The 27,286-nt window shown below is 37.9% G+C and overlaps 2 protein-coding genes across 7 annotated transcripts in view; one reads left to right on the top strand and one right to left on the bottom strand.

Annotated features, from left to right (window-relative positions):
- Positions 1 to 14,036, bottom strand: part of SPATA17 (spermatogenesis associated 17) — a 212,468-nt gene extending 198,432 nt beyond the window's left edge. For both annotated transcript variants that reach the window (XM_064383459.1, XM_021677167.2), the window contains exons 1-2: positions 13,958 to 14,036; positions 923 to 1,012 (exon numbers count right to left, since the gene is read on the bottom strand). In XM_064383459.1, coding sequence (XP_064239529.1) covers positions 923 to 1,012; positions 13,958 to 14,025 — 158 coding nt within the window. In that variant the 5' untranslated portion in view covers positions 14,026 to 14,036. The remainder of the gene's footprint in view (positions 1 to 922; positions 1,013 to 13,957) is intronic.
- Positions 14,037 to 14,313: 277 nt separating this feature from the next.
- The window catches only part of GPATCH2 (G-patch domain containing 2), a 198,088-nt gene continuing 185,115 nt past the window's right edge, over positions 14,314 to 27,286 (top strand). For 3 of the 5 annotated variants that reach the window (XM_012459673.2, XM_012459675.2, XM_012459677.2), the window contains exons 1-2: positions 24,799 to 24,903; positions 26,069 to 26,785. In XM_012459673.2, the coding sequence (XP_012315096.2) occupies positions 24,803 to 24,903; positions 26,069 to 26,785 (818 nt within the window). In that variant the 5' untranslated portion in view covers positions 24,799 to 24,802. Of the gene's footprint in view, positions 14,489 to 24,798; positions 24,904 to 26,068; positions 26,786 to 27,286 lie in introns of those variants that run through there. The other 2 variants (XM_012459674.3, XM_012459678.3) reach the window with 1 other exon arrangement.

The following is a 27,286-nucleotide window of genomic DNA, read 5'->3' as shown; positions in this document are numbered from 1 at the left end:
GAAGCCCTGTCTTCACACTTTAAAGTTGCATGTCTAGCTCTTACTAGACAGTATAAGGAAGTTTTATATAGGATAATTCCCAGTCTGATGAGTTACTATGAAGTAGGCATATTTTCCACTACCTAATTTGGGAAAATATATTTTAAGAAAGACATGGAGGGCAAGTTTGGGCACCGAAAAGAAGGGAGAAACAGTTAAGAAAGGTACAAATTTCAGTCTCTTTGTATGGTCAGATGACATCATTCATGCATCACCAACATGGTGGAAAAGATTGAAACTGTTTTCTCTTTTCCCCCTTTCTTACCAGTCAATGAATTTATTGCTATAAATACAAACCCAATCATTTGTAGATCCTATGGAATATTGGAAAAGGAGTCTGAGCAAGTGTGTTTGTAATATTGAGAATTTTGTTTTATTTTTTTGAGACAGAGTCTCACTCTGCTGACCAGGCTGGAGTACAGTGGCACCTTCTCAGCTCAGTGCAACCTCTGCCCTCCAAGTTCAACGGATTCTCCTGCCTCAGCCTTCCAAGTACCTGGGATGTGCACCACCACGTCCAGCTAATTTTTGTATTTTTACCAGAGACAGGGTTTTGCCTGTCTGGCCAGGCTGGTCCTAAACTCCTGACCTCAAGTGATTCACCTGCCTCAGCCTCCCAAAGTGCTGGGATTACAGGAGTGAGCCACCGTGCCCAGCCAATATTGAGAATTTTAAAAAGAGATATAGTCAATGTAATTTAGTTTTGGTAAGAAAAGATCAGAAATACTATGTATTTCTTTTAAAAGAACACCATATAATTTATTAACTACATTATAAGTAAAATAAAAAATTATTGGAAATGAGCGCTGTATGAATAAATTACATTTTCTAAGAGATATATTTTTATGACATATCTGAGGTTTCCATGACAAAACCAATATACCTGATATATGCCCGAACTCGACATCCTCGAAACCAGCTCTGGATTTTAACTGCTGCGTCATTCTCCTTATTTCTAAATGGATCTACAACACTAAAACAAAGTGTTTAAAAAGCACTTCATTAGTAACTAATATAATTCTAAAGCAAGTCAACCTGTTAAACTTGATTTTTAATTTCTTCCAAAGTGATCATTATAAATTCAAATGTCATTTTAAGTAACATTAAAATATAAATAAACAAGGCATTTCAAAAATCATGAGCTATGTTTTGAAAATTAACATTTCTCTGAGAAGCCATTGCTTTCAATAGCTTTATTTTTTTTATTTTGATAATTACCAATTTTACAATTAATCAATTTGCCGGTAATTTTTATTAGGGAGTAAGAAAGCAATGTGTTATTTTGACATTGCTTTTAAAACATAATCATTTCAATTTACTGTTTAAATGCTACTACACGTGTATCATGCAAGACTAAAATGCTCACATATTTCACTCATTTATCAGTTAAATGAGTTGCCTCTAAGTAAAATGAATCCATCACAGAATGCCTGTTCCATTAATAGCTGGAATTCTCAGAAAGTCTGTTTAAGTTAAAGGAGGCAGGGGGAGGGCCATAGGGCTTATACAGAGATAAGACATTCAAATCAGTGATCCAGATGTGAAACATGTACAATATAGGGAGAATTCACACAAATCCGTAAGATTACATAAGGTATAGATTAAATGTAGGATAAACTATAAAAACCAACACAGAACAGAAAACCAAACACTGCATGTTCTCACTCTAGAGTGGGAGCTGAAAAATGAGAACACATGGATACAGGGAGGCGAACATCACACACCCAGGCCTATCAGGGGGTGGGGGGGTTAGGGGAGGGATAGCATTAGGAGAAATACCTAATGTAGATGATGGGTTGATGGGTGCAGCAAAACAACATGGCACCTGTATACCTATGTAATAAACCTGCACATTCTGCACATGTACCTCAGAACTTAAAGTATAATAAAAAAACACATACACCCAAGAGAATATATAAATAGTTGCATTACCTGATAATGAATGGAAGGCACTATGGTAAGATTACTATACAATGCAATAAAGTCTGCTGGAAATAATTAAGAGTGGAAGACCACTCTAGACAGGAGTGGAAGGAAGGAAAGATTCCTTATTGTTGTATATTTGTACTGCATGTAACAAATGATAGACGTTTGAGTAAGGCCCAGCGCTGTGACTCATGCCTGTAATCCCAGCACTTTTGGAGGACAAGGTGGGCGGATCATCTGAGGTCAGGAATTTAAGACTAGACTGGCCAACATGGTGAAACTCCATTTCTGCTAAAAATATAAAAATTAACTAAGCGTAGTGGTGGCGCCTGTAATTCCAGCTATTCAGGAGGCTGAGGCAGAAGAATTCCTTGAACCCGGGAGGCGGAGGTTGCAGTGAACTGAGATCGTGCCACTGCACTCCAGCCTGGGCGACAGAGCGAGACTCTGTCTCAAAAGAAAAAAAAAAGAGGCTTGAATAAAGTGTATTCTGGCATCATATTATTGTACTCCATGTGGGAGGGAGAATAGCTTAAAGTCCTTTCCTCCAGAGAGCATTCCCTGACTTCCCAGACTACAATTAGGCCTTTCCATGTTACAGTCTCATAGCTCTTCATAATATTTACCACAATCATATTTAAAAATTATTTAACAAGGCCGGGCGCGGTGGCTCAAGCCTGTAATCCCAGCACTTTGGGAGACCGAGGCGGGTGGATCACGAGGTCGAGAGATCGAGACCATCCTGGTCAACATTGTGAAACCCCGTCTCTACTAATACAAAAAAATTAGCTGGGCACGGTGGCGCGTGCCTGTAATCCCAGCTACTCAGGAGGCTGAGGCAGGAGAATTGCCTGAACCCAGGAGGCGGAGGTTGCGGTGAGCCGAGATCGCGCCATTGCACTCCAGCCTGGGTAACAAGAGCGAGACTCCGTCTCAAAAAAAAAAAAAAAAAAAAAAAATTATTTAACAATGGTCTCTTCCACTAAACTTGAAAACGTCAAAGGCAATAATCTTGTCTATTTTGTCCTATACTGTATTCCCCATGGCCTCAGGAGAGATCATTGGTGCCACTCCTAACACTCAACCTTTGTCTTACCAAAGGTGCTAGCTGAGGGAGAAACATGCCTGTTGGCATATTCCATCCCAGTGAGAAGTGCCACTCACAGGCTTCCCTCGCTAGATCTACTCCCAACATTGAAACCTCTCCCTACTTTAGGATGACAAGTTGCTGAAGAATCCATGAGTGCCCTATCCTCTTAGTAACTTAAATCCTGGGTGATGATACGAAAAAGACAGGCAAACATGAAAGGAGCTGTTGAGAGAAACAGAAGGAAATAAATATATTTTACTAATTAAAACTTTATGTGTCAGGCACAGTTCCTAACATTTTATATACCAGTGAATTAACTCATGCGTAATCCTTTCAATACCTCTATGAAGAAGAGAATTATTATCCTTATTTGACAAAAAAAGATACCACTGTGGAGAAAGTATTGTAAAATGCCCAAGGTCACATCTATAGTAAGTATCACAGCTGACATTTAATCCTTGGTAGTCCTGCTCTAGAGGCTGGGTTTTTAATCATCACTTCTTCTAAAGGAGAAGAGAAATGAAGAGAGGAGAAGAAAGGGAAAGTAAAATGGAAGAAAAGGAAAATGCAAAAAAAATTTATGTAATTAATTTCCAAATATAATATTGAAATTTTGTGGCAAAAGGTAGCACCAGTCTCCCTAAAACAATAAAAGAAACTGAGAGACTAAGAATATGAAATGATACCAACATCTATAGCAACACTCCAAAATTTTAGACTATACCAAGTGTTAGTGATAAGAACTCATATATATTGCTGCTAGCAAACAGTTTGGCCTTTGAACATATACAGAATAATTTTATTTACATAAGTAAAAACCTCACAAAATTTTAGGGATATTCATTAAGGATGTATACACATGTAGTAAAATAATAATGAGAATGATAAAACGCAAATTTCAAGACAGAAATGAAGGATGGGGGAAATCAGGAGATTAATAGTTGATGTCAAGGCAAAAGGTCTTGGTTTTCGGAGTTTTGTGCATAATATTAAGGGATTCTAGACTCCTTGACTATCAACATTTTGACCATGGAAACACATATCCCCAGAGTTTGATAATCTCTGTAAAGATTTACAGTAAAAGATGCTAAATAAGAACAACTGAAAAAAAAAAAACAAGGTCCAATCATAAGATACAAGTATAGTGCAGTGTCAAAGAAGTTAATGGGAAGGCATCAAGACGGGAGACCATGACTATGCAATGTTAAACAGTGTGCAGAAGTCATGGAAAACAAGGTCATTATTTAATCAGTTGCAAGATTAGAAAGAATCTTTCTTTTTTTTTTTTTTGAGACGGAGTTTCGCTCTTGTTACCCAGGCTGGAGTGCAGTGGCGTGATCTCCGCTCACTGCAACCTCCGCCTTCTGGGTTCAGGCAATTTTCCTGCCTCAGCCTCCTGAGTAGCTGGGATTACAGGCGCGCACCACTGTGCCCGGCTAATTTTTTGTATTTTTAGTAGAGACGGGGTTTCACCATGTCGACCAGGATGGTCTCTATCTCTTGACCTCGTGATCCACCCGCCTCGGCCTCCCAAAGTGCTGGGATTACAGGCGTGAGCCGGCGTGAGCCACCGTGCCTGGCCCAGAATCTTTCATTTTTATTTTAAAATCCTATCCTGGCCAATAACAAGATGGGATAGTGGAACAAAGAAATTGTCATTAATGGCCAACATGGAAAAGATACAACACCACAATGTCCAGTAGAGCAGGCAACTCAAAGAAGAGAGAATGTGGAAAAAATAAGAATAATTTCATTCAATAAGGCTAATGTGAAATAAAATTCATGACAATAGAATAGAGCTGTTTCTTACGGTTATTTAAACCTTTTACCATTAATGTTTAATACAACTCAACTAGATTGGTTTTTCATCTTCTTAATATAGTCAATTTAAATTATTGAAAACATTTGTTTCTCCTTTCCCACCAACAATCAACTCACTACCTTTACAAAAATGGAAGAAAAATATGAATAAGTCACATAGATATATCTAATAATTATTTTGAAGTTACTGTATTAGTTATCAATGTATTAGTATGAACTCACCCTTTATTTATAATTGTCATTAGAAATGCAGAAGAGAAGCAGTCAAATTAACTGTTTTGAGTTAATGTTTTTTAATTTCTCCTGGTGACACTGGTCAAGTGGAAAATTAAATAATTTCTCTTTGGGGTACAAATAATATATATATATACACATACACACACACACACACACACACACAAGCACATATTATATCAAAAACTATACATTGCAATTAAAAGGAAGGAGGCACTAAAAAATAACTAGTAGTTAACTTACTGCTAAACTTTAACTTAGGTGCTAAAATTTCATTTCTATACACGTTTTTCTGTTGCCCGTTTTTTAACTGCTTAAAAATGAAATTTACAGATGCTGGGTTACCACTGGAATGCTGAATACTCATACAATATGTCATGAACTGCTAGACATTTTATATTTAAAATGAAAAATGTGGGTAACACTTTATTTTAATGGTATATTAATTAGTTCCAAATTACAGTGAAAATCCTATAGCAGTGAATAAAATATGACATCTACATGAATTTGAAATAAATTTATTATGATCAGTATTATCACAATGAATACTAAATGAATTAATAATGATGAAAGACCAAAAGTATTACCAGTAATGTAATAAAACATCAAGAAATAGCTGGAAGTTTCCAGTCACTTCATCATCAACTAGAAATAAGTATTATAACCCTGGATAACACTATATTCATGTATATCATTAGTGGCCAGAAATTAACTGACAATAAGTAGAAAATGAAAAAAAGTGTATACTTAAATATCTTTCCAGTAATATGCAAAAATATGCATTTTACACATCAACAGACTGCTTGGTCTGACCTATGTATGTTATCTATGAATAAATACTAGATTAAAAACTCAATACTCTTTCTTTTTCATTATCATATAGCTTGTAACTATTTTAGACAGTAGGAATAAAATTCCATTATTAGCTGCCCTGTGCTGTCAGATATGTTGATGTGTAAAATGATTATTGTTTTGCATATAATTTCACTATTAGGTCTTAAGGATTTCATGCTCCTTAAAGGCAAAAACTACAGTACACTTAATCTATACTTTGGGTTCTGATTATCACCCATGTGCCTAATAACAGACATTTGATGATAAGAAATAGGACTATGTTTTAGAAATAGAACCTATGTTTCATATTTCATTAATAGCCCTCCTCATTATTATTATTTCACAGCTCTAAGAATAATGGGTTGCAAAGGCATTATTATTAGATCATAAAGTAGGAGTTACCATAGTTGGCCGAATGCTAAATACTATGCAGAAGTCATGGAAAACAAGGTCATCGTATTTTAGAACTAGAACCTATATTATTAGTGCATTTAAAAATATTTTGTTTCCTAGCCAGGCACGGTGGCTCATGTCTGTAATCCCAGCACTTTTGGAGGCCGAGGTGGGTGGATCACCTGAGGTCAGGAATTCAAGACCAGCCTGGCCAACATGGTGAAAGCCTATCTCTACAAAAATACAAAAATTAGCCAGGCATGATGGCAGGTGCCTATAATCCCAGCTACTTGGGAGGCTGAGGCAGGAGAATCGCTTGAACCTGGGAGGCAGAGGTTGCAGTGATCTGAGATCGCACCACTGTACTCCAGCCTGGGCAACAAAGTGAGATGCCATCTCAAATAATAATAATGTCAAAGTTACTTTCTTATTTATTGTTTTTATAAAGACGGAAGTCGCATTATGTCACTCTTCTGCTGAAAACACCTTTGTTTTTTTTTGAGACACAGTTGCTAATATTTTTATTTTATTTTTATTTTTATTATTATTTTTTTTTGAGATGGAGTTTCACTCTTGTTACCCAGGCTGGAGTGCAATGGCGTGATCTCGGCTCACTGCAACCTCCGCCTCCTGGGTTCAGGCAATTCTCCTGCCTCAGCCTCCTGAGTAGCTGGGATTACAGGCACGCGCCACCATGCCCAGCTAATTTTTTGTATTTTTAGTAGAGACGGGGTTTCACCATGTTGACCAGGATGGTCTCGATCTCTTGACCTTGTGATCCACCCGCCTTGGCCTCCCAAAGTGCTGGGATTACAGGCGTGAGCCACCACACAATATTTTATTTTTTGTAGAGACAAGGTCTCACTATGTTGCCCAGGCTGGTCTTGAACTACTGGGCTCAAGTCATACTCCACCTAGGCCTCCCAAAGTATAGGATTACAGGACTTGAATCGCCATATGTTTAGCTGTTTATGGTCTATTTCCCTCATGACTTTTTGTTCTTAGTTGTATCTTCAATATTCACAACAGTACTTAGCATATAGTGGGTGTTAGGTAGTGTTTAAATAATAAAAATTTATTTCAGGGCCAGGCGTGGTGGCTCAAGCCTGTAATCTTAGCACTTTAGGAGGCCGAGGCAGGTGGATCACTTGAGGTCGTGAGTATGAGACCAGCCTGGCTAACACGGTGAAAACTTGTCTCTACTAAAAATATAAAAATTAGCTGTGTGTGGTGGCATAAGCCTTTAATTCCAGAGGTCGGGAGTATGAGACCAGTCTGGCTAACATGGTGAAACCTCATCTCTACCAAAAATACAAAAATTAGCTGGGTGTGGTGGCACGTGCCTGTAATTCCAGATACTCAAGAGGCTGAGGCAGTAGAATCGCTTGAATGCAGGAGGTGGAGGTTGCAGTGAGCTGAGATTGCACCACTTCCCTCAAGCCTGTACAACAGAGAGGGACCCTGTCTCAAAAAATAAATAAATATTTAATTCATTATTACAGTATTGAGAATGTTAATAGGATAACTTAAGTTCTAACAAGAAATGTTAGGAATAAGTTTCTTTATTTTAAAATCTAAAGTAAAATATAGTTGATACATTCTAAGTCATAATAGAAGAGGAAAAATAATTTAAAAATAGGTTAAAATACGGCTATATGTAAAATGCCTACATATCAATAGCAATAATGAATGTAAAGAAGCTAAACCCTTCATGAACTTCTTTACTTTTAATTTTTAAAAGCCTCCAAATTTCCTCCTGCAAAGAAAAATATACAGAATGATGTGATTAACTCCAATAAACGAGGATCAATATTATGGCAAGTAGAATTTAAAGGTGAAAAATTAAACAGGTGAAAAAACTAACATACAGCCAATAATGCAGAGACACACCAATAAACATATAACAGATGCAAAACAACGTAACAGGAGACACTACTTGTAAACCAAAAATAAAATTGCAGAGTTACCTAAAAATCTAGTTCAGGTCATGATAGCAGAGGGAATTGGACTATCATTTTTATTTATTTATTTATTTATTTATTTATTTATTTATTTATTTTTTATTTTATTTTTTTATTTTATTGCATTTTAGGTTTTGGGGTACATGTGAAAAACATGCAAGGTTGTTGCATAGGTACATATGTGGCAGTGTGATTTGCTGCCTTCCTCCCCTTCACCTATATCTGGCATTTCTCCCCATGCTATCCCTCCCCAACTCCCCACCCCCCTCTATCCCCCCTCTCCCCCGCAACAGACCCCCGTGTATAGTGCTCCCCTCCCTGTGTCCACGTGTTCTCATTGTTCAACACCCACCTATGAGTGAGAACATGTGGTGTTTGATTTTCTGTTCTTGTGTCAGTTTGCTGAGAATGATGGTTTCCAGGTTCATCCATGTCCCTACAAAGGACGCGAACTCATCGTTTTTGATGGCTGCATAATATTCCATGGTGTATATGTGCCACATTTTTCCTGTCCAGTCTATCATCGATGGGCATTTGGGTTGGTTCCAGGTCTTTGCTATTGTAAACTGTGCTGCAATGAACATTCGTGTGCATGTGTCCTTATAGTAGAACGATTTATAATCCTTTGGATATATACCCAGTAATGGGATTGGTGGGTCAAATGGAATTTCTATTTCTAGGTCCTTGAGGAATCGCCACACTGTTTTCCACAATGGTTGAACTAATTTACACTCCCACCAACAGTGTAAAAGTGTTCCTATTTCTCCACATCCTCTCCAGCATCTGTTGTCTCCAGATTTTTTAATGATCGCCATTCTAATTGGCGTGAGATGGTATCTCAACGGACTATCATTATACCCTCTAGCATCCACATCAACACAGACCTTAAGTCTGATAAGAAATATTTGATTTTTTCTTTTTAAAGCTTGCAACTTGGAGGCTTCCTCTGTATGATAAACATGATAAAACTTAGGTCTTCACAACCCCTTATCATAATCCAGAGATTCCTCATTTCTTTCTATTGATAATAACTCTTTCAACCACTTGCCAATCAGAATCTTTTCCTTCCTTCCTTCATTCCCTCCCTCCCTCCCTCCCTCTTTCCTTCCTTTCTTCCCTCCCTCCCTCCCTCTCTTCTTTCTCTCTTTCTCTCTCTCCCCCTCCCTCCCTCCCTCCGTTCCTTCCTTCCTTCTTTTGAGTCTCACTCTGTTGCCCAGGCTGCAGTACAATGGTGCGACCTTGGCTCACTGCAACCTCTGCCTCCCGAGTTCAAGCAATTCTCCTGCCTCAGCCTCTTGACTAGATGGGACTACAGGTGTGCACCACCACCCCTGGCTAATTTTTGTGTTTTTAGTAGAGGCAGAGTTTTGCCCTGTTGGCCAGGCTGGTCTAGAACTCCTGACCTCAAGTGATCCACCCACCTCAGCCTCCCAAAGTGCTGAGATTACAGGCGTGGGCCACTGCGCCTGACCAGAAAAAAATTTTAAAACTACTTAAGACCTAAAGGGCCCTGCCTTGTGGAACCAATATAAACCTTACATGTATTGATTGATATATTATGTCTCCCTAAAATGTATAAAAGCAAGCTGCACCCGGACTGCCTTGGGTACATCACGACTTCTTGAGGTGGTGTCATGCGTTCATCCTTAAGCTTGGCAAAATAAACTTTCTAAATTGACTGAAGCCTATCTCAGACATTTTGGGCTCACCCATACTATAGAAACACAGTGTAAGAGAAACATTTTAACTCATTCCTATTAGAATTTGGCAGATTAGATGAAATTTAAATAAGAATATGGGGAAAATGAACAATACAACCAATAAACATATACTGAACTCTTCTCTCCACAAAGTATAGTGTGAAGTATAGTATAAATGACCAATAAGTCACAAAGAAAATCTCATAGTTCAAAAGAACAGAAATGAAGCTAAGAATTACTAGAGAAAGTTAAAACAACAACAACAAAAAGGCCACTGTCAAGGGACAATGGAACCACCACTGCAAAATTGTAACTGAAGACAGTGAAAGAGATCTGACCTAACCAACTCCACCTTGCTTCTAACCTCCAAGCTGTCTTCATTCATTCCTGGATGTAGGCTGAACTAACTTAGCAAGAAATTTAGTTTATAGTTTAAAACAAAGATAACAGGCCTTTCCCAAGGAAAAAAACCCACTTCTTGCTTGGGGACTAGACAGTCTTTGCAGGAATAACAAATTAGCTAAAAGATTAGAAATTAAGGTTTGGGGCCAGAAGTGGTGGCTCACATCTGTCATCCCAACACTTTGTGAGGCCGAGGTGGGTGGATCACCTGAGGTCAGGAGTTCCAGACCAGCCTGGCCAACATGGTGAAATCCCACCTCTACTAAAAATACAAAAATTAGCTGGGCATGGTGGCATGCACCTGTAATACCAGCTACTTGGGAGGCTGAGGCAGGAGAATCGCTCAAACCTGGGAGGCGGAGGTTGCATTAAGCTGAGATTGTACCATTGGACTCCAGCCTGGGTGATACAGCAAGACTCCGTTGTAAAGGAAAAAAAAAATTATGGTCTGGGGGAGTCATGCAGCTGGAGGCTACAAGATTCTGAACCTCCCTAAATTGCTCCTGGGGGTAACATCACTATTGTAAAGCCTAAGGTCAGTGCTAGAGATATTTTGCAGATGCTGCACTTGATGGATCAGCTGGCACCACCCAGAATGATAAGCTGGCTCTGATCTTGTGGCCCCCATCTCGGAATTGACTCAGTGCAAAAAGACAGCTTCCACCCTCTATGATTTCATCTCTGACCCGATCAATCAGCACTCCTGACACACTGGCCTCCCCCAACCCACCAAATCATCCTTAAAAACTCTGATCCCCTAATGCTCAGGAAGACTGATTTGAGTAACAATAAAACTCCGGTCTCCTGCACAATTGATTCTGTGTGAATTACTCTTTCTCTATCGCAATTCCCCTATCTTGATAAATCAGCTCCATCTAGGCAGCGGGCAAGGTGAATCCATTGGGCAGTTACAACAACTGTCTATTATCTATTGTTCCCCTTACGCCCAGGACAAAATATTCTGTCTCTCTGATGGACAGGCTAAAACATAAATACACATCAAACATTCTCTGCAGGAGCAACTTTCCAGAGGATTCGAGTCAGTTGGGCAACCCACACGTCTCCTATTCTCTGTAGTTCATAATCTCCTCCTGTATTTGCTGCTCACTTCTTGGAGTTCCAGATCCTTCCTCTTTGTTGGGCAGAGGAGCTTCCCTTTTCCACATTGGACTTCCAGGCCTTGGAGGACTCAGATACTAACCTAACTGCTTAGGAATATATTTTTTCAACAAAGTCATCTTTCAACTGCAGTGTTATTCTGATGCTAGCCTTAGGAAGAAGCATTTTTGTCCCTACCTTGTTGCCAAAAACAGAAGAAACTGAAAGAAACCAAGGAGAATTTAAATTGTTTCCTACAACTCTGTTCCCTACATGTCAATGGATTTGCAACAGTACACTTAAGCCATTTAGACTTCTGGATCTTGGTGCTTGTTGCGATTTAATCAGATCAGCTTAATGGGAAGAAAATTTTGTTTAGAGATAGTGAACAGCAGAGGTTTTAGAGTTAGATTAGTTGGCTCTGATAATTCATAATTGACCTCAAGCCATCCACCCGCCTTGGTCTCCCAGCATGCTGGGATTACAGGCCTGAGCCTCTGTACCTGGCTGATTATTTGCGATTGTTTGACATTTCGTCAGGCTTTTCTGGAACACTGTTCTATAGCTCTAAAAATATAGATTATCTAATAAATAGGTAACTTCTACATTAACTTGTAACATTGTGATAACCAAATGAAACATCCTATGAGGAAGTTCCTAGTGCAGTCCCTCATATATAATCAGTCCTCAAGAAATACTGGTTGTTTCCCTTCCTGTCCATGTTACTCTACTGTTGTTGTTATTGTTATTATTTATTATTTTTTGAGACAGAGTCTTGCTCTGTTGACCAGGCTGGAGTGCAGTGGTGCGATCTTAGCTCACTGCACCCTCTGCGTCCTGGGTTCAAGTGAGTCTCTTGCCTCAGCCTCCAGAGTAGCTGGGACTACAGATGCACCACCATGCCTGGCTAATTTTTTTATTTTTAGTAGAGCTATTTTGCCATGTTGGCCAGGATGGTCTCAAACTCCTGCCCTCAAGTGATTCATCTGCCTCAGCCTCCCCAAGTGCTAGGATTACAGAGGTGAGTCACCACACCTGGCCACTATTGTAATTATTTTTTAAATGTCTATATTCCATACAAGGATGTGAACATCATGACAGATGGGGCTTATTTCATTTATATATGTTATAAATACAGCACTTGCCACATACTCTAAATAAATACGTAATTTCTATGTTTAGCTATTGTTAGTATGTTTACTTAAACCAGGATTAGTGATTTATTGAAAGATTCATTAATGTGAGTCTTCAACAATCATTGTGTTACTATTATTGTATGATAGACATTGGAGACAAAAATAATGGTGAGCAAAATAAGAGACACTGTCTCTGCTACTCGTTTAAAGGGGAGATAGATATTACCTCATAAAAGAATGTAAAATTGAATTGTGATCAGTGCTGTAAGAGAGGTATATTGTGAAATAATAATGTGGTAGGCGAGAATAAAACAGCCCAGCAAGACCCTATCTTATTAACATATTTTCCATTGGTCTGTTATATCATTATATTCTATAATAGTCTAATCCATTTTTTGCAGTTTCTCTTAAGTTACAAAAACTCCTGGGGCAAGGCTTCTTTAAAATGAACCTCTTCTTAGGCAAGAAGTTTGGGTGCAGGCAGAAGAAAGCTGCTGGTGGTTTTCTTACCCATTGTCTATTAATATGTTGGTACTAATTATCTTTTCAGAATGGTTTAGATACTTTTATATTATTTTATTTATTTTTGAGACAGGATCTTGCTTTGTCACCCAGGCTGGAGTGCAGTGGTGCAATCTCGGCTCACTGCAACCTCTGCCACCCAGGTTCAAGCGATTCTCCTGCCTTAGCCTCCCAAGTAGCTGGGATTACAGGCATGTGCCACCAAGCCCGGCTAATTTTTATATTTTTAGTAGAAACGGGATTTCACCATGTTGGCCATGTAGGTCTCGAATTCCTGGCCTCGAGTGATTCGCCCGCCTCAGCCTCCCTAAGTGCTGGGATTACAGGCATGAGCCACCACTCCAGGATACTTTCATTTTAAAAAGGCAAATGAGTTATAGAACAATTGAGTTCAGTGATGTTTGTGAAATCATGGAGGCTCAAATCCCTAGGTAGATGGGGAATAGTCTGAACTCACTGGGCTAGTGAGCTAGGGTGATCCCCAGTCAGGGTATTGAAACGAACCCGAAGAACATAGGTTTCATCAAATCACAGAGTGGTGATGTCGAAGGAAAAAAACACTTCACAATTTTATCTATGCTGGGAGTTTCTCTAAATCCTCTCGCACTGAGTATCTATGGCCCCTCTCTATTTAGAATTTCGTTGCATGGTAACACAAACAATTATGTTTCCAGCCCATTAAGGGGAGAATTGGGCGCTACTTAATGAATTAGGGAAATCGTTAATTGGAAACTCCCGCTGAGGAACAACTGATAGAAAGTCACGCCAGCCCTTTACGCGATCCTTCTCTTTCTGACTTACCTGTTCCTAAAGTAGTACTCATTTCCTACAGTCAACGACCTAGCTTGCAGCCGGGCTAAAGTGGCCATGGTCTCCTGGCCTTGGCTTTACAACTGGTGTTACTACCGGTCTCCATGGTAACTGGGCTAAACCATACCTCACTCCCGGGGTTCGACTTTTTGTTCACTCCTCTTTTCTCTCATGCTATTTCTACTTTAAGAGTACTAAAAAGAGAATTAAGAAATTTCTGTGCAGCACAAAAAGTTTAATTTATTTGTCTCTGTCTCTACTGCGAGTATGAAGAGAGGATTATAGGAAGGGAAAGCAGTAGGCAAGGAGAACTAATGGTTGCTCCGGGCATCCGGTTTCCGCCTCCAGTCGGCTTCCGGAAGCTCATCTCAAAATGCTGAACTGTTCTTTCCAAGTCGCCGGTGCTGTAGTAGCTGGAGTCTGTTCACGGGCCTGAGCCTCGAGGCCAGGCTCTTGGGTGTCGTTAATGTTCGGGGCCGCCGGGCGCCGACCGATCGGAGCTCCAGCAGCCGGGAACAGCTGGTGAGGCTGGCGGCCCTGGGGAGGGGGAGGTCAGGGAAGGGTATGATGGCCTGAGGCCGCTCCGCTGGACCTAGAATGGAAGCGGGAGGGAGCTGTGATGGATGGTCTGAAGACATCTAGGCCTTGCTCTCACTCATTCCTGGAATGCACGCAGTTTGAGGGAGCTTTTGGGAGTATGCCATAAAATTGTGAAAGAATACAGTAAATGTTTGCTGATTGCTTGTTTAACAATATTTTGGAAGTCAGGCTTCCTGTAATCCCAGGAGCAGTTTATCTCCTCCTTGATTGTTGACAAAACTAGGGACAGGAAGAATTTATCTTAATCGGGCCTTATTCCCCACTCCTCTTTCAAAATTCACCAATTTATACCAAGTCTCTTGGAAGATAAGTTCAATAATGGAAAACACATCACCCTCTCACCCCCTTTTTTGGAGAGAGCGGGGAACCTACCTGTTTCCACCCTCTTGAACATTCTAAATTCAAATGAGATGTGTATGGGGATGTTCCAGGAACTTGCAACTGTCAGGATTAAGCTTGGGGCTTGACTATGTCTATGGTATCATGTCACCAGTGCCACGTTAGAATAATATATTGCTTTGACTTTGCAAAATATTTTCACAAATTTATACACTTTATCTTATGACAACCCTGTGATACCAGAATATCAAAAGCACAGAATATCCAAGTGTCTTGTCCACAGTTGCCCTGTACATTTTAATCCTAGAGCTAGAATCTTGGTTTTGGGATTTCTAGTTGAACACTGTAATATTTGTCCTGTTTTTCTCCCAAGCCCTTTTCTTCCAAATGTAACACAAGACAACCAGTGAAACAAACAATCAATTTCCTACTGAAAACCTTAAACATAATGTTTTGACCAATAGGTGAAAGAAATGTGGCTAAACAGTGCATGTTCATTCCTAGATTCTGCAAAAATTAGAACATGAGGAATTCTAATAGTCTGTGATCTCAAAGAATTATTTTATATCACCTATCACTGAAAAGTTATCCAAAATATTTTTAGTTAGGTCAGATCATCCTGTAGTTAAGTTTATAGTGAATATAGATTTGATCTTACTGTTTTTAAATTATCACATTTTCTAGTGAGAAAAGTAGGGAACACTTTTTAAATGAACCAGTTTTTAATGGTGTAACTAGCATAGAACGAGCTGCATAATTCTTAAGTGCTTAATTTTATTAGTTTTGGCAATTGTATATACTTATGTAACCACCACACAAAACGAGATAATGGACTTGTACATCATCCCACAGTTCCTTCTCAAGTCTGCCTTTCTTAATGTTTCACCATTCATTATCTTCTTAAATTAGGGAGATAAAATGTCATCTGTAGATTGGTCTGCTCTTCCTAGGGTGCTATTGATTTGTAGGATAGGTGACTGCATCAGAATATGATTGATTCTCTCAACTTCTTCTGCCTTCCAAATCATGGTTAGGTACTGAGAGAAACCTCCTTCAATTCTCTTTTAAAGGCTCTCTTGTCATACAACCATTTCTTATGGCACCAGAGTATAACAAAGTGGTAGCACTTAGTATTTTTGAATGAAATTCTTAAAGTCATTCCTGTTTTGGCACAATGAACATGTTCCAAAAAACTAGAACTTTATTTTTTAGTCTACTTGTATGACTATACAGTCATTCCAAGTTCCTTAATGGAATTTTCTTTTTCATTAATTGGACAGATATTTACTATACAACATGTATGTTTAATCCCAGTAATACATTCGAGTCCCACTGGGAATACAGCTAGTAAGCAGTTAACTAGGTGCCAGGTTTTACATACATGTGTCGTCTCGTGTAAATCTTTTGAGGTATCATTCTTTGTGTTTTAGATAAGGTGACACAGAAGCAAAGATGGTTTAAGTAACTGGCCTAAGTATATCGTATTTGCAGGATGATTCCAATATACCCCCCTCCCCCAAAATTCTTAAAACACTTTTGTATGTTGCTTATGTGTCTGAATGAGATACAATATGTAAACTAGCAGTTATATGCCCGGATTTATTAACCAGTCTGGAATTTCTAACTTATTTAGCTCCCATCTTGACTTTCTCTTTTCTTTTTCATTTCTTTTCTTTTTTTTCTGAGAGGAAGTCTCACTCTGTTGCCAGGCTGGAGTGCAGTGGTGCTGTCTAGGATCACTGCAGCCTACACCTCCTGGGTTCAAGGGATTCTCCTGCCTCAGCCTCCTGAGTAGCTGGGACTACAGCCTCGTGCCACCACGCCCCGCTAATTTTTGTATTTTTAGTACAGACAGGGTTTCACCATGTTGGCCAGTATGATCTCGATCTCTTGACCTCGTGATCCGCCTGCCTTGGCCTCCCAAAGTGCTGGGATTACAGGCATGAGCCCCCATGCCCAGCTCATCTTGACTTTTTCAACTTCTCCAATTTGGAGTTTGCTCTTTCAATTTTTAGGCACCAAATAGGTAAATGTAGGTAATTTCTTTACTCAACTATGGTATTCTATTTTTTTTTTTTAACTTTGTTGTGCGGCTTTGCTTTTAAAAAACGCTGTTAAACTATATTGACTCTGGACTTTTTTATTTGCATTTTCATTCCTATTTGGTATTTTGATTTTATTGAAATCTGAAAAACTGCATAGTGAAAGGTGTGCATTTTTTTTTTTTTAATTCCTTGTGTTTTGGAGTTTGTTTTGGACTTAATTACATACTGGCAGGTTTGAGTCAGGTTTTTGTTTCAACAATTAAGAGTCAAAGGAATAACCAGTATGATTTTGTTCAAGTAATTCATTAATTTTTGTATAGCTTCTTAGCATCCATATTTATGTTTGATGTCAAGCTGGAAACCTTTACATTGTCTTTGATAATTTTTCCTTAACTTCACATTTACTTATTTAAAAACCTAGAGTGTCTGGCTTGTTAAAGTGCAGAAAATTTGGAATACGGATTGTTTAAAAGTTTTAGTCATAATGTTTTTCTTTTTTTATTTGTTCAATCATATTTAGTCATTAATTGGTTTGCTCATCTGGCAGATTATTTTTTAAAATCTGTTATGTGTCAAGCAGCACGCGGCTTGTAATTAATATTGTCTTAATTCTCATTCCTGTTATAGAAATTGAGGTTATATGTTTACTAAATTTTTATTAAATAGTTACAATGTATTAATATAAACAATAAGACTCATTTCTTTCTACTGTGTGCCTAATACATTTGAATATAAATATATATATATTGACAAGAGCTAGAATGAAATATTTATTAAATTCTAAATTTTTTGTTTTGTTTGCTTTAAACTGACTATTTCATGTAGGCAGTTTTTTATTCAGTAGTTACCATTTTTTAAGTAATTAGAGTGTAAGGAAAAGTTTGAATGACTCATGAAGTCATTAAGTGAAGTAACAAAAAATCGGAAGCATGGTCTTCAGATTTAAATAATAAATGAGCTTGCCTTATTAAATCACTAATTTGAAAATAAGGGTTAGACTTTCTTTTTCTTAAAGTCAATCATGGTTTGATTTTGAGCAAACCATGGTAAAGAGGAAAGAAAGTTTCCTGAAAGTTCCTATGGTGACAAAGGTGACAAAGTAGAAGCTGCAGGCAGCATCTGCAATTGAATACAAGTCAGTGGAGCTTTGCTTCCTTTCCACTTTCAACTGGGAAGGATTATTTAATCTTTTTAAATTTACATATGTATATTTTTAAGGTGGAAATAGGTCAGATTCACAGCATTATTATTATTATTATTATTATTATTTTGAGATGGAGTCTCCCTCTGTCACCCAGTCTGGAGTGCAGTGGCGTGATCTCTGCTCACTGCAACCTCTGCCTCCTGGGTACAAGTGATTCTTTTGCCTCAGCCTCCCAAGTAGCTGGGATTACAGGCTCACGCAACCACACCTGGCTAATTTTTGTGTTTTTAGTCGAGATGGGATTTCACCATATTGGTCAGGCTGGTCTCAAACTTCTGACCTCATGATCTGTTTGCCTCGGCCTCCCAACATGCTGGGATTCCAGGCATGAACCACAGCGCCCAGCCAGCATTAATTTTTTTATTTTTTAAATTTGGGATTTAAAATTTTTCTTTAGCTCCATAGAGTCTTCAAGGAGTCCATGAACTTACTGAAATTATATGCAGCAATTTATAATTGTCTGCTATCCTTCCTTTTCCCAACATTCAGAATGCTTCATGACTTCAGAAAGATTGAAGGCCTTTGACTATAATACCCTTAAGATTCCCAGTATGGTTATACCTTAAAAGCAGAATAATTTGGGATCTTTTGGTGACCAGTTTCTCTTATTTGTGGGTAGAGGTTGTTGAAAGATGAAATAACTTCTCTTGAACATTAAGTACCCACTCTTATCCTCAGAAAAATCTTTTTAAGGTAGAAATTATGCCCATTTGTATGATGAATAAACACAATCAGAAGATAGGTAATTTGTCCAAAGTCCTATAGCTAATGAATTTAATAACTGGAATTAACTTCCAAATTCATAGCTTCGATTCTAAGCTCATATTCTCTGTAGTTTCATCCCAGCCTTTTTTTCCCTCAAGCATACTGTTTTTAATTTATTGCCTACTATTAATGTAAACTTGTAATTAATTATTTACATGTTTCAGAGTAAGATAATTCTCCCCTACCCCACCCTACCTTTTTTAAAAAGAGAGAAAACATTTAGTTTTGATTAATAATTTAAACAAGAAAAGTCAAAGAATTTCTAAAGTAGCATAAGTGTCAACATTTAGTGTTAGGGTTATTGTTAATTTCACCCAGCCCCACCCAGCCCCCTACATATATATAAAAGAAAATTGAAGACATAGTCTCTTAGTAGATTTCTGGGTTGAGATAAGGACTTATTTGATGAATAATATTCCCATTGAAGAGGAAAATACATAAATTCCCATAAGCAGCAGAAATCTTAAGATACTTCTTATGGATCATATGGTGTTAAATTAGTCATAAAGTCATTAGTCATTTAGCCTTGATGTGGCATCTTGAAGGCTCACCACTTGCATGTTTAGTCACTTATTTGCGTAGTCTACACTATTATGCATTAATTTTAATCTGCTTGGTTCAGCTGTTTGCTGTATACTTTTAGGAACAACCAACCTTTTCTAAAATAAAAGCTAATATGATAATGGAGATGTATAAGTCCAAGACTATCTTTTTCTTAAGTTTGTGAGTAATTTATAACATTCAGCAGCATAGTCCTTGACTAGGTACTGTGTGTTAGTACAGTGTTTTTGTACACACTGAATTATTTGTACAAAAACTAACACATTAATAATGATTTCTTCCCCTAAATTTTTGTAAGCCAATTAAGCAGATGTACTTAACACCAGGTAACTTACTTTTAGCACTGCATTCCTAAAATTACTTAACTTTGTAGAAGTGCTAATCCATATTTTAGAGACATAAAGATGAGTTTTACCAAGTAGTAGGTGATAAATAATATTTACTTTCCTCTTCCTTAACTAGTTACCTAATAGCTATAATCAATTATCTTTTAGTTCTATCTGGAAGGTTTTTGTTTTTAATATGAACAGTTTATTTTGCAGACACAAATGCATATCCTCTTGTTACACAATTTTTATCAGCATCTAGACAAGGAAGTTATTTCCTGACTAATTTTTCTATACATACTGTATTTTTCCCTATTAGGAATAGCAGTTATTGGTAATAGAGGCTTCCAAAAGCAGTAGTCATTGTAAAAATAGTTGATTGTTAATTTTGCTGGGAATCTGTTTTTGGGGCTTTTTTCACTCCTGCTATTCCCACTTATATTAATATATTGCTGACTGCTATTTAAGAGCCCATGGACCATCAATCAACTCCCAGTTCTTAGGGTAGATTAAGCAATAAATTAGGACTAAAGCATCTTCCTGATTCTTCCTTGAACTAGAAATATTTGAAAGAAAAACACTAAACTCTATGTTTCCTACATTAATTGGTCTTATTTTTAAACATCCACTTTTAGGAAGGCTTTTTCTGAATTGATTAGAGCCTACTGATAAGAAACCCAAGGATAGGCTGGGCGCAGTGGCTCAGGCCTGTAATCCCAGCACTTTGGGAGGCCGAGGTGGGCGGATCACGAGGTCAAGAGATTGAGACCATCCTGGCCAACATGTGAAACCACGTCTCTACTAAAAAATACAAAAATTAGCTGGGCGTGGTGGTGGGCACCTGTAGTCCCAGCTATTCGGGAGGCTGAGGCAGGAGAACTGCTTGAAACCAGGAGGCGGATATTGCACCACTGCACTCCAGCCTGGCACCTGGTGACAGAACAAGACTCTGTCTCAAAAAAAAGAAAAGAAAAAAGAAACCAGAGAGTAATAGTTCACTCATTTACTGGGTATTTGGTAGAGGAAGCCAAACAAACAAACTTAATCTTTGGCCTAAAATTTTTAAATAAAACTTGCATATCAAATCTTGGATTGATCATACATTTTATACTGCTCAGCATAATCCAATGCCACCTGAAAAAACAGTATTCATCTGCTCAAGTCACTTCCTTTCTTAAAATCCAACTTTATATAGATGTTGGGGCCATAATTTTGTTTTGGGGTATTCTGTTCATTCAGACTATCTTAATAAAACTATTCATGGACTATTGTTATCTTAGGCATTACCCAATATTAACTGTTCCCAGAAGATTTCATTTCCAAATGAGTTCTAAATGAAGAGAAGTGGCTTTTACAATTTTGAATATAAAAATCTCAAATTAGTTAAGTGGTACATTCACTGAATTTAGTATAATTCAGACTTTAAAACTGATTGTTCAGTAAGTACACATTTGTACAGAAAAGTTCTATATTTCCAGGTTTTCCCTTTAATAGGAAAGTCTTATTTAAGAAACTATTCTTTAGGATAAAGTGTTTTAATACATCGGTTTTCTTTCTTTCTTTTTTTTTTTTTTGAGAGGAGTTTCGCTCTTGTTACCCAGGCTGCAGTGCAATGGCGCGATCTCGGCTCACCGCAGCCTTCGCCTCCTGGTTTCAGGCAATTCTCCTGCCTCAGCCTCCTGAGTAGCTGGGATTACAGGCACGCGCCACCATGCCCAGCTAATTTTTTGTATTTTTAGTAGAGATGGGGTTTCACCATGTCGACCGGGATGGTCTCGATCTCCTGACCTCATGATCCACCCGCCTCGACCTCCCAAAGTGCTGGGATTACAGCGTGAGCCACCACGCCCTGCAATACATCAGTTTTCTGATGCATCAGTGTAAACTGCCAAGGCAAAGGAAATAAAAGAGCTATTAGTCATGTAATGGTCTCTTAGGATCACTTTGTTTCTGAGAGGCCAGTAGGAGACAAGAGTCTCTGTCACCCAGGCTACAGTACAGTGGCGTGATCTTGGCTCAACCGCCCCCACCTCCTGGGTTCAAGAGATTCTCCTGCCTCTGCCTCCTCAGCAACTGGGATTACAGGCATCTGCCACCATGCCTGGCTAATTTTTGTATATTTAGTAGAGATGAGGTTTCACCATGTTGGCCAAGTTGGTCATGAACTCCTGGTTTCAAGTGATTTCTCCCTGCTTGGACTCCCAAAGTGCTGGGATTACAGGCTTGAGACAGTGTGCCTTGCAGATGCCAGTTTTAACTAAGAGATTAGTTAGTGAAGCAGCTTAACGTTAACTGACTATAATATTACTGGCTTATTAGCATGGGTTTTTTGGTTGGGATTGACTTCAAGAAGAGTCTAGTTATTTGAAACTGAAAGGGGAAAAGGTGATTTGAACTCTAAGTAGGACTTAGTAAATGTATATTTTTTCTGTGGTTTTTTTTTTTTTTTTTTGAGATGGAGTTTCACTCTTGTTACCCAGACTGGAGGGCAATGGCGTGATCTCGGCTCACTGCAACCTCCGCCTCCTGAGTTCAGGACATTCTGCCTCAGCCTCCTGTTTTCTGTGTTTTTATAGGGTTTTTTTTTTTTAAAGCTTTTAAAAGTAATATGTAGTTGATTGATATTTGAGTGACATCATGGAATAAATTGTATTCTTCTAATTACTGTATTTTTCAAAATATGGAGTTTTTTTCTTTTGTTTTTTCAAGATGGAGTTTTGCTCTTTTTGCCCAGGCTGGAGTGCAATGGTGTGATCTCGGCTCACTGCAACCTCTGTCTCCCGGGTTCAAGGGATTCTCCTGCTTCAGCCTCCTGAGTAGCTGGGATTACAGGTGCCCACCACCATGCTGGGCTAATTTTTGTATTTTTAGTAGAGATGGGGTTTCACCATGTTGGCCAGGCTAGTCCTGAACTCCTGACTTTAGGTGATCCGCCTGCCTCAGCCTCCCAAAGTGCTGGGATTGCAGGCATGAGCTACCATGCCTGGCCTAAAAATATGTTTTATTTTCTCTTGAGAGAGGAAGCATAAAGTCAAATAAGGCTGACACAGTTTTAATAAGATTCTAGAGAATATTTGCATATATAACTGCTAATATTGTTAAGAATGAAATTTCTTAGTAATAGAAATTGAAGCATATCAGATTTCAATGGATTGAATCAGATGTGCTAACCTTTTTCTAATGTTAGTACTATAAATTTTCTCTGCTACAGTAAAGCACTAAATTGTAATATCCAAAATAAACTGATTTTAGTTAGGTATTATATTCATACATCAAGTTAATTTCATTTTTTTATTATTTTGATCTGGCCATTCACCCTTTGATAAGAAAACTCTGTCTTCAAAGTGTAAGTTACTCTAGAACCAGGTAATACAGAGAAAGGATCTTGATTTTAATGCATGTTAAAGTGGCTTCAGGTGAATTTTTTTAAGGTGCAAATATTATATTCAGAGATAATAGGTCTTTCAAACTATATATATATGTGTGTATATATGTGTGTGTGTGTTTATATATATTTATTTATTTTTTATTTTTTATTTTTATTTTTGAGATGGAATTTTGCTCTTGTTGCCCAGGCTGGAGTGCAGTGGCACAATCTCGGCTCACTGTAACCTCCATCTCCCGGGTTCAAGCCATTCTCCTCCCAGTAGCTGGGATTAACAGGCATGTGCCACCATGCCCGGCTAATTTTGTGTTTTTATTATAGTTGGGGTTTCTCCATGTTGGTTAGGCTGATTTTGAACTCCCGACCTTAGGTGATCCACCTACCTTGGCCTCCCAAAGTGCTGGAAAAAGGAATTTGTAATAGAAAAAAGATACTTTTGGTTTATCAATGTAGTCAGAGTTGGAGCCTTTGTTTTGTTTGGCTTAATGCTAATTTGTATGTGATACGTATATCTTTTAATCAAAATCAGTATTCTAAATCCTAAATTGTGGGGCTAGATGTGATGGCTCACACCTATAATACAGCATTGACAGGCTGAGGAGGGTGGATCACTTGAGGTCAAGAGTTGGAGATCAGCCTGGCCAACAAGGTAAAACCTTGTCTCTACTAAAAAACACAAAAATTAGCCGAGCATGGTAGCTTCTGCCTGTAATCCCAGCTGCAAGTTGAGTAGCTACTCAGGAGGCTGAGGCAGGAGAATCACTTGAACCCAGGAGGTAGAAGTTGCAGTGAGCCGAGATCATGCCACTGCACTCCAGCCTGGATGACAGATCGAGATTCCTTCTCAAACAAACAAACCCTGAGTTGTATGTAGTACCCTTACAAAGGAAAAAAAACAAATCTCAGTGGCTCTCCAGAGTTTACTTAAAATAGTTATTTGAATCACCACGTTTGAAAAAGCTGTATATATTGGATTTTTTGTTTTTATTAAATACATTCAGAATGCCCACAGAGATGAATCCAGAAAATACAAATTTACATTAACCGAAATGCAATGCCACGTTACTTAATTGCTCATGGTGTACATTTTACTAACCAGTACAAGGTTGGTTTATTGAGCTCAGTTTACTTTCACCAGCTATACTACCTTGTCCCTTGTGTTCATTCAGGTCTTTCACCCTTTTTTTCTAGTCAAAACAATATAGCTAACTATGAGTCATTTAGATTTTATATAGATGTATATTAAATCTGTCTTGAGGATTATAGTGATACTACCTGGTGCTAAATTAATCACAAACAAAACTACAGACTGGCTACTGGAATTGTGTAGCTGATCTTGGCTGTAGTTTGGTCAACATTGCCTGGAGTTTGAATCCTGTCTCCACTACTTAGATGCATCATATTGTGACAGAGTTCTTTCCGTCTTTGTGTATTTCATCTACCACCTCATAGGGTTATTGTGTGAGAATGAAATGAAGTAATACATATAAAACACTTAGAAATGGGCCTGGCAAATAGTAAATACTCAAATTTTAGAAGCTGTATATATGCATCATATTATAAATGGTAAATCCATTGGATCACAATGTGTGTTGTTTTTAGGTTATTAAAATGAAAAGACAAAAGTTGACGGTTGTTATAAGGAACTTGCAAAAGCCTGAAATTATAGACTGCTGGAGACTACATGACTGTAGAGACTATATAGACCACAGGTCAGCAAACTATAACCAGCTTTAACCTAATTTTATAAATAAAACTTTATTAGAACACAGCCATACCCATTTATTTATGTATTGCTTGTGGCTATTTCTGCATTACAGTGGCAAGTTGAGTAGTTGTGGGAGACCCAATGGCCTGCAAAGCCTAGAATATTTACTGTCAGGCCCTTTGATGAAAGTGTGCCTACTCCTGAAGCTCTGTATGACTGTTGAGAATGTTTCAGTCCCTAGGTGCCTCTAGATCTCAATTTGAGAAATGATTGCCTGTGGCCTTCATAAGAAAGGTGCATATCTGAATTACCTGTGATGATTAAAAAATAAAACCAGATACCTTGGCTGTATGTCACACCAACTAATTTAAAATCTTTGGGAATTGGGTTTTAAAAGGACAAGTATAATTTATAAAAATTCCCAAAGAATGCTGATGCTTATCCTTGCTGACTACCGGATGATATTGTTACTGGTAATATAGTTTAAAGCTTTTAAAAAAGGAAAGTCTAAGAGATTGCTTCAGAATGAAATAATGATGGGCCCTTTTATACCAGTGAGGCTCCAATTTGAATGTGAATGTAGTTTCTGCTTCACTGGTTTAAGAGATTAGTGTGGCCTAAATAAATGTATGGTGTTGGTTAAACTTTCTTTTCACATATATTACTAATCCTGAAACTAGCTGTCCGTCTTTCTGACTGCCTGTTATATGATGGCAGTGACTGGTAAGCGTGGTGAATAAAAGATTTCATGTTTCTTTTTTTACTTAGAGATTAGTGGGCGAAGAGGGTACTGAGAAAGTTCTTTCTGTATCTGCTGTAGGAAAACTGGCTCTAGAAAAGGGATAGGAGTGACCAGTGGATAGGGATTTAAACAGAACTTTTCCATAATTATACAGTAAAAATATAAAAATACTGGGATCTTTCATTGCTCATAAGCTTATTCTATCTTGGAAGTAATTCCTATGTTTAATAAAAGAACTTATATAAGAAGAGGCCTACAATGAATCAATATTTAAAACTGTAATATCTTGGATAGGAAAATTAGCTTTGAAACATTTTATAATCATTATTAATTTTTATCAAATTTAGAATGAATTGTCTGCTGTAGAAAATGAGGTTACTGTGGTTAAGATTGACTATTTTCTTTTTTCTTTCTCTAATAAATGAAGGCATTTCAGTAGAACCATGGAGGAACTGGTTCATGACCTTGTCTCAGCATTGGAAGAGAGCTCAGAGCAAGCTCGAGGTGGATTTGCTGAAACAGGAGACCATTCTCGAAGTATATCTTGCCCTCTGAAACGCCAGGCAAGGAAAAGGAGAGGGAGAAAACGGAGGTCATATAACGTGCATCACCCGTGGGAGACTGGTCACTGCTTAAGTGAAGGCTCTGATTCTAGTTTAGAAGAACCAAGCAAGGACTATAGAGAGAATCACAATAATAATAAAAAAGATCACAGTGACTCTGATGACCAAATGTTAGTAGCAAAGCGCAGGCCATCATCAAACTTAAATAATAATGTTCGAGGGAAAAGATCTTTATGGCACGAGTCTGATTTTGCTGTGGACAATGTTGGGAACAGAACTCTGCGCAGGAGGAGAAAGGTAAAACGCATGGCAGTCGATCTCCCACAGGACATCTCTAACAAACGGACAATGACCCAACCACCTGAAGGCTGTAGAGATCAGGACATGGACAGTGATAGAGCTTACCAGTATCAAGAATTTACCAAGATCAAAGTCAAAAAAAGGAAGTTGAAAATAATCAGACAAGGACCAAAAATCCAAGATGAAGGAGTAGTTTTAGAAAGTGAGGAAATGAACCAGGCCAATAAGGACAAAATGGAATGTGAAGAGCAAAAAGTCTCAGATGAGCTCATGAGTGAAAGGTGACTTTTATATTCTCTAAATATAAAAATATTTATCTCCAGTGTTTGTGGTTGAATGTTTTATATCTTAATTAATTCTATTTAAAAATAATTATAAATTTTAATAATGATAGTGATATTACTGTTTATGGTTATATTTCCTTATAATTTATGATGTTTAGCATAAAGCAAAATTGCTTATTTGATTTACACAAAGTCTTTTGATTGTATTATAATGACTTTTCAGCTACAAAGAGAAAAGGAAATGGATTTTCAGGGGGAAAGAATGTGCTTTTGAATAAGAGCACATTTGTAACTCAGAAATGGATATATAATTATTTATATGTTTAAGTATAGAGCTTTTGCTTTTGGTGCTTTTTAGAGTATCACAATTCATTTGTGAATTCTGATTCTTGAGAATCAAAAGTTTATACCACTTCAACATGTATGTGGCTTGATATTATAAAAAATCTGTAGCTTGCTAGGAATTCTGATCACTTATGAATTGTAAAACCCAATTTA

Source organism: Aotus nancymaae, unplaced genomic scaffold, assembly GCF_030222135.1.
Source record: "Aotus nancymaae isolate 86718 unplaced genomic scaffold, 86718_ANA_hifiasm-v0.15.2.pri h1tg000032l_0, whole genome shotgun sequence".
NCBI classification, from domain to species: domain Eukaryota; kingdom Metazoa; phylum Chordata; class Mammalia; order Primates; family Aotidae; genus Aotus; species Aotus nancymaae.
Note: the sequence above shows the minus strand (reverse complement) of the source record. Positions and strands in the feature narration are given on the sequence as shown.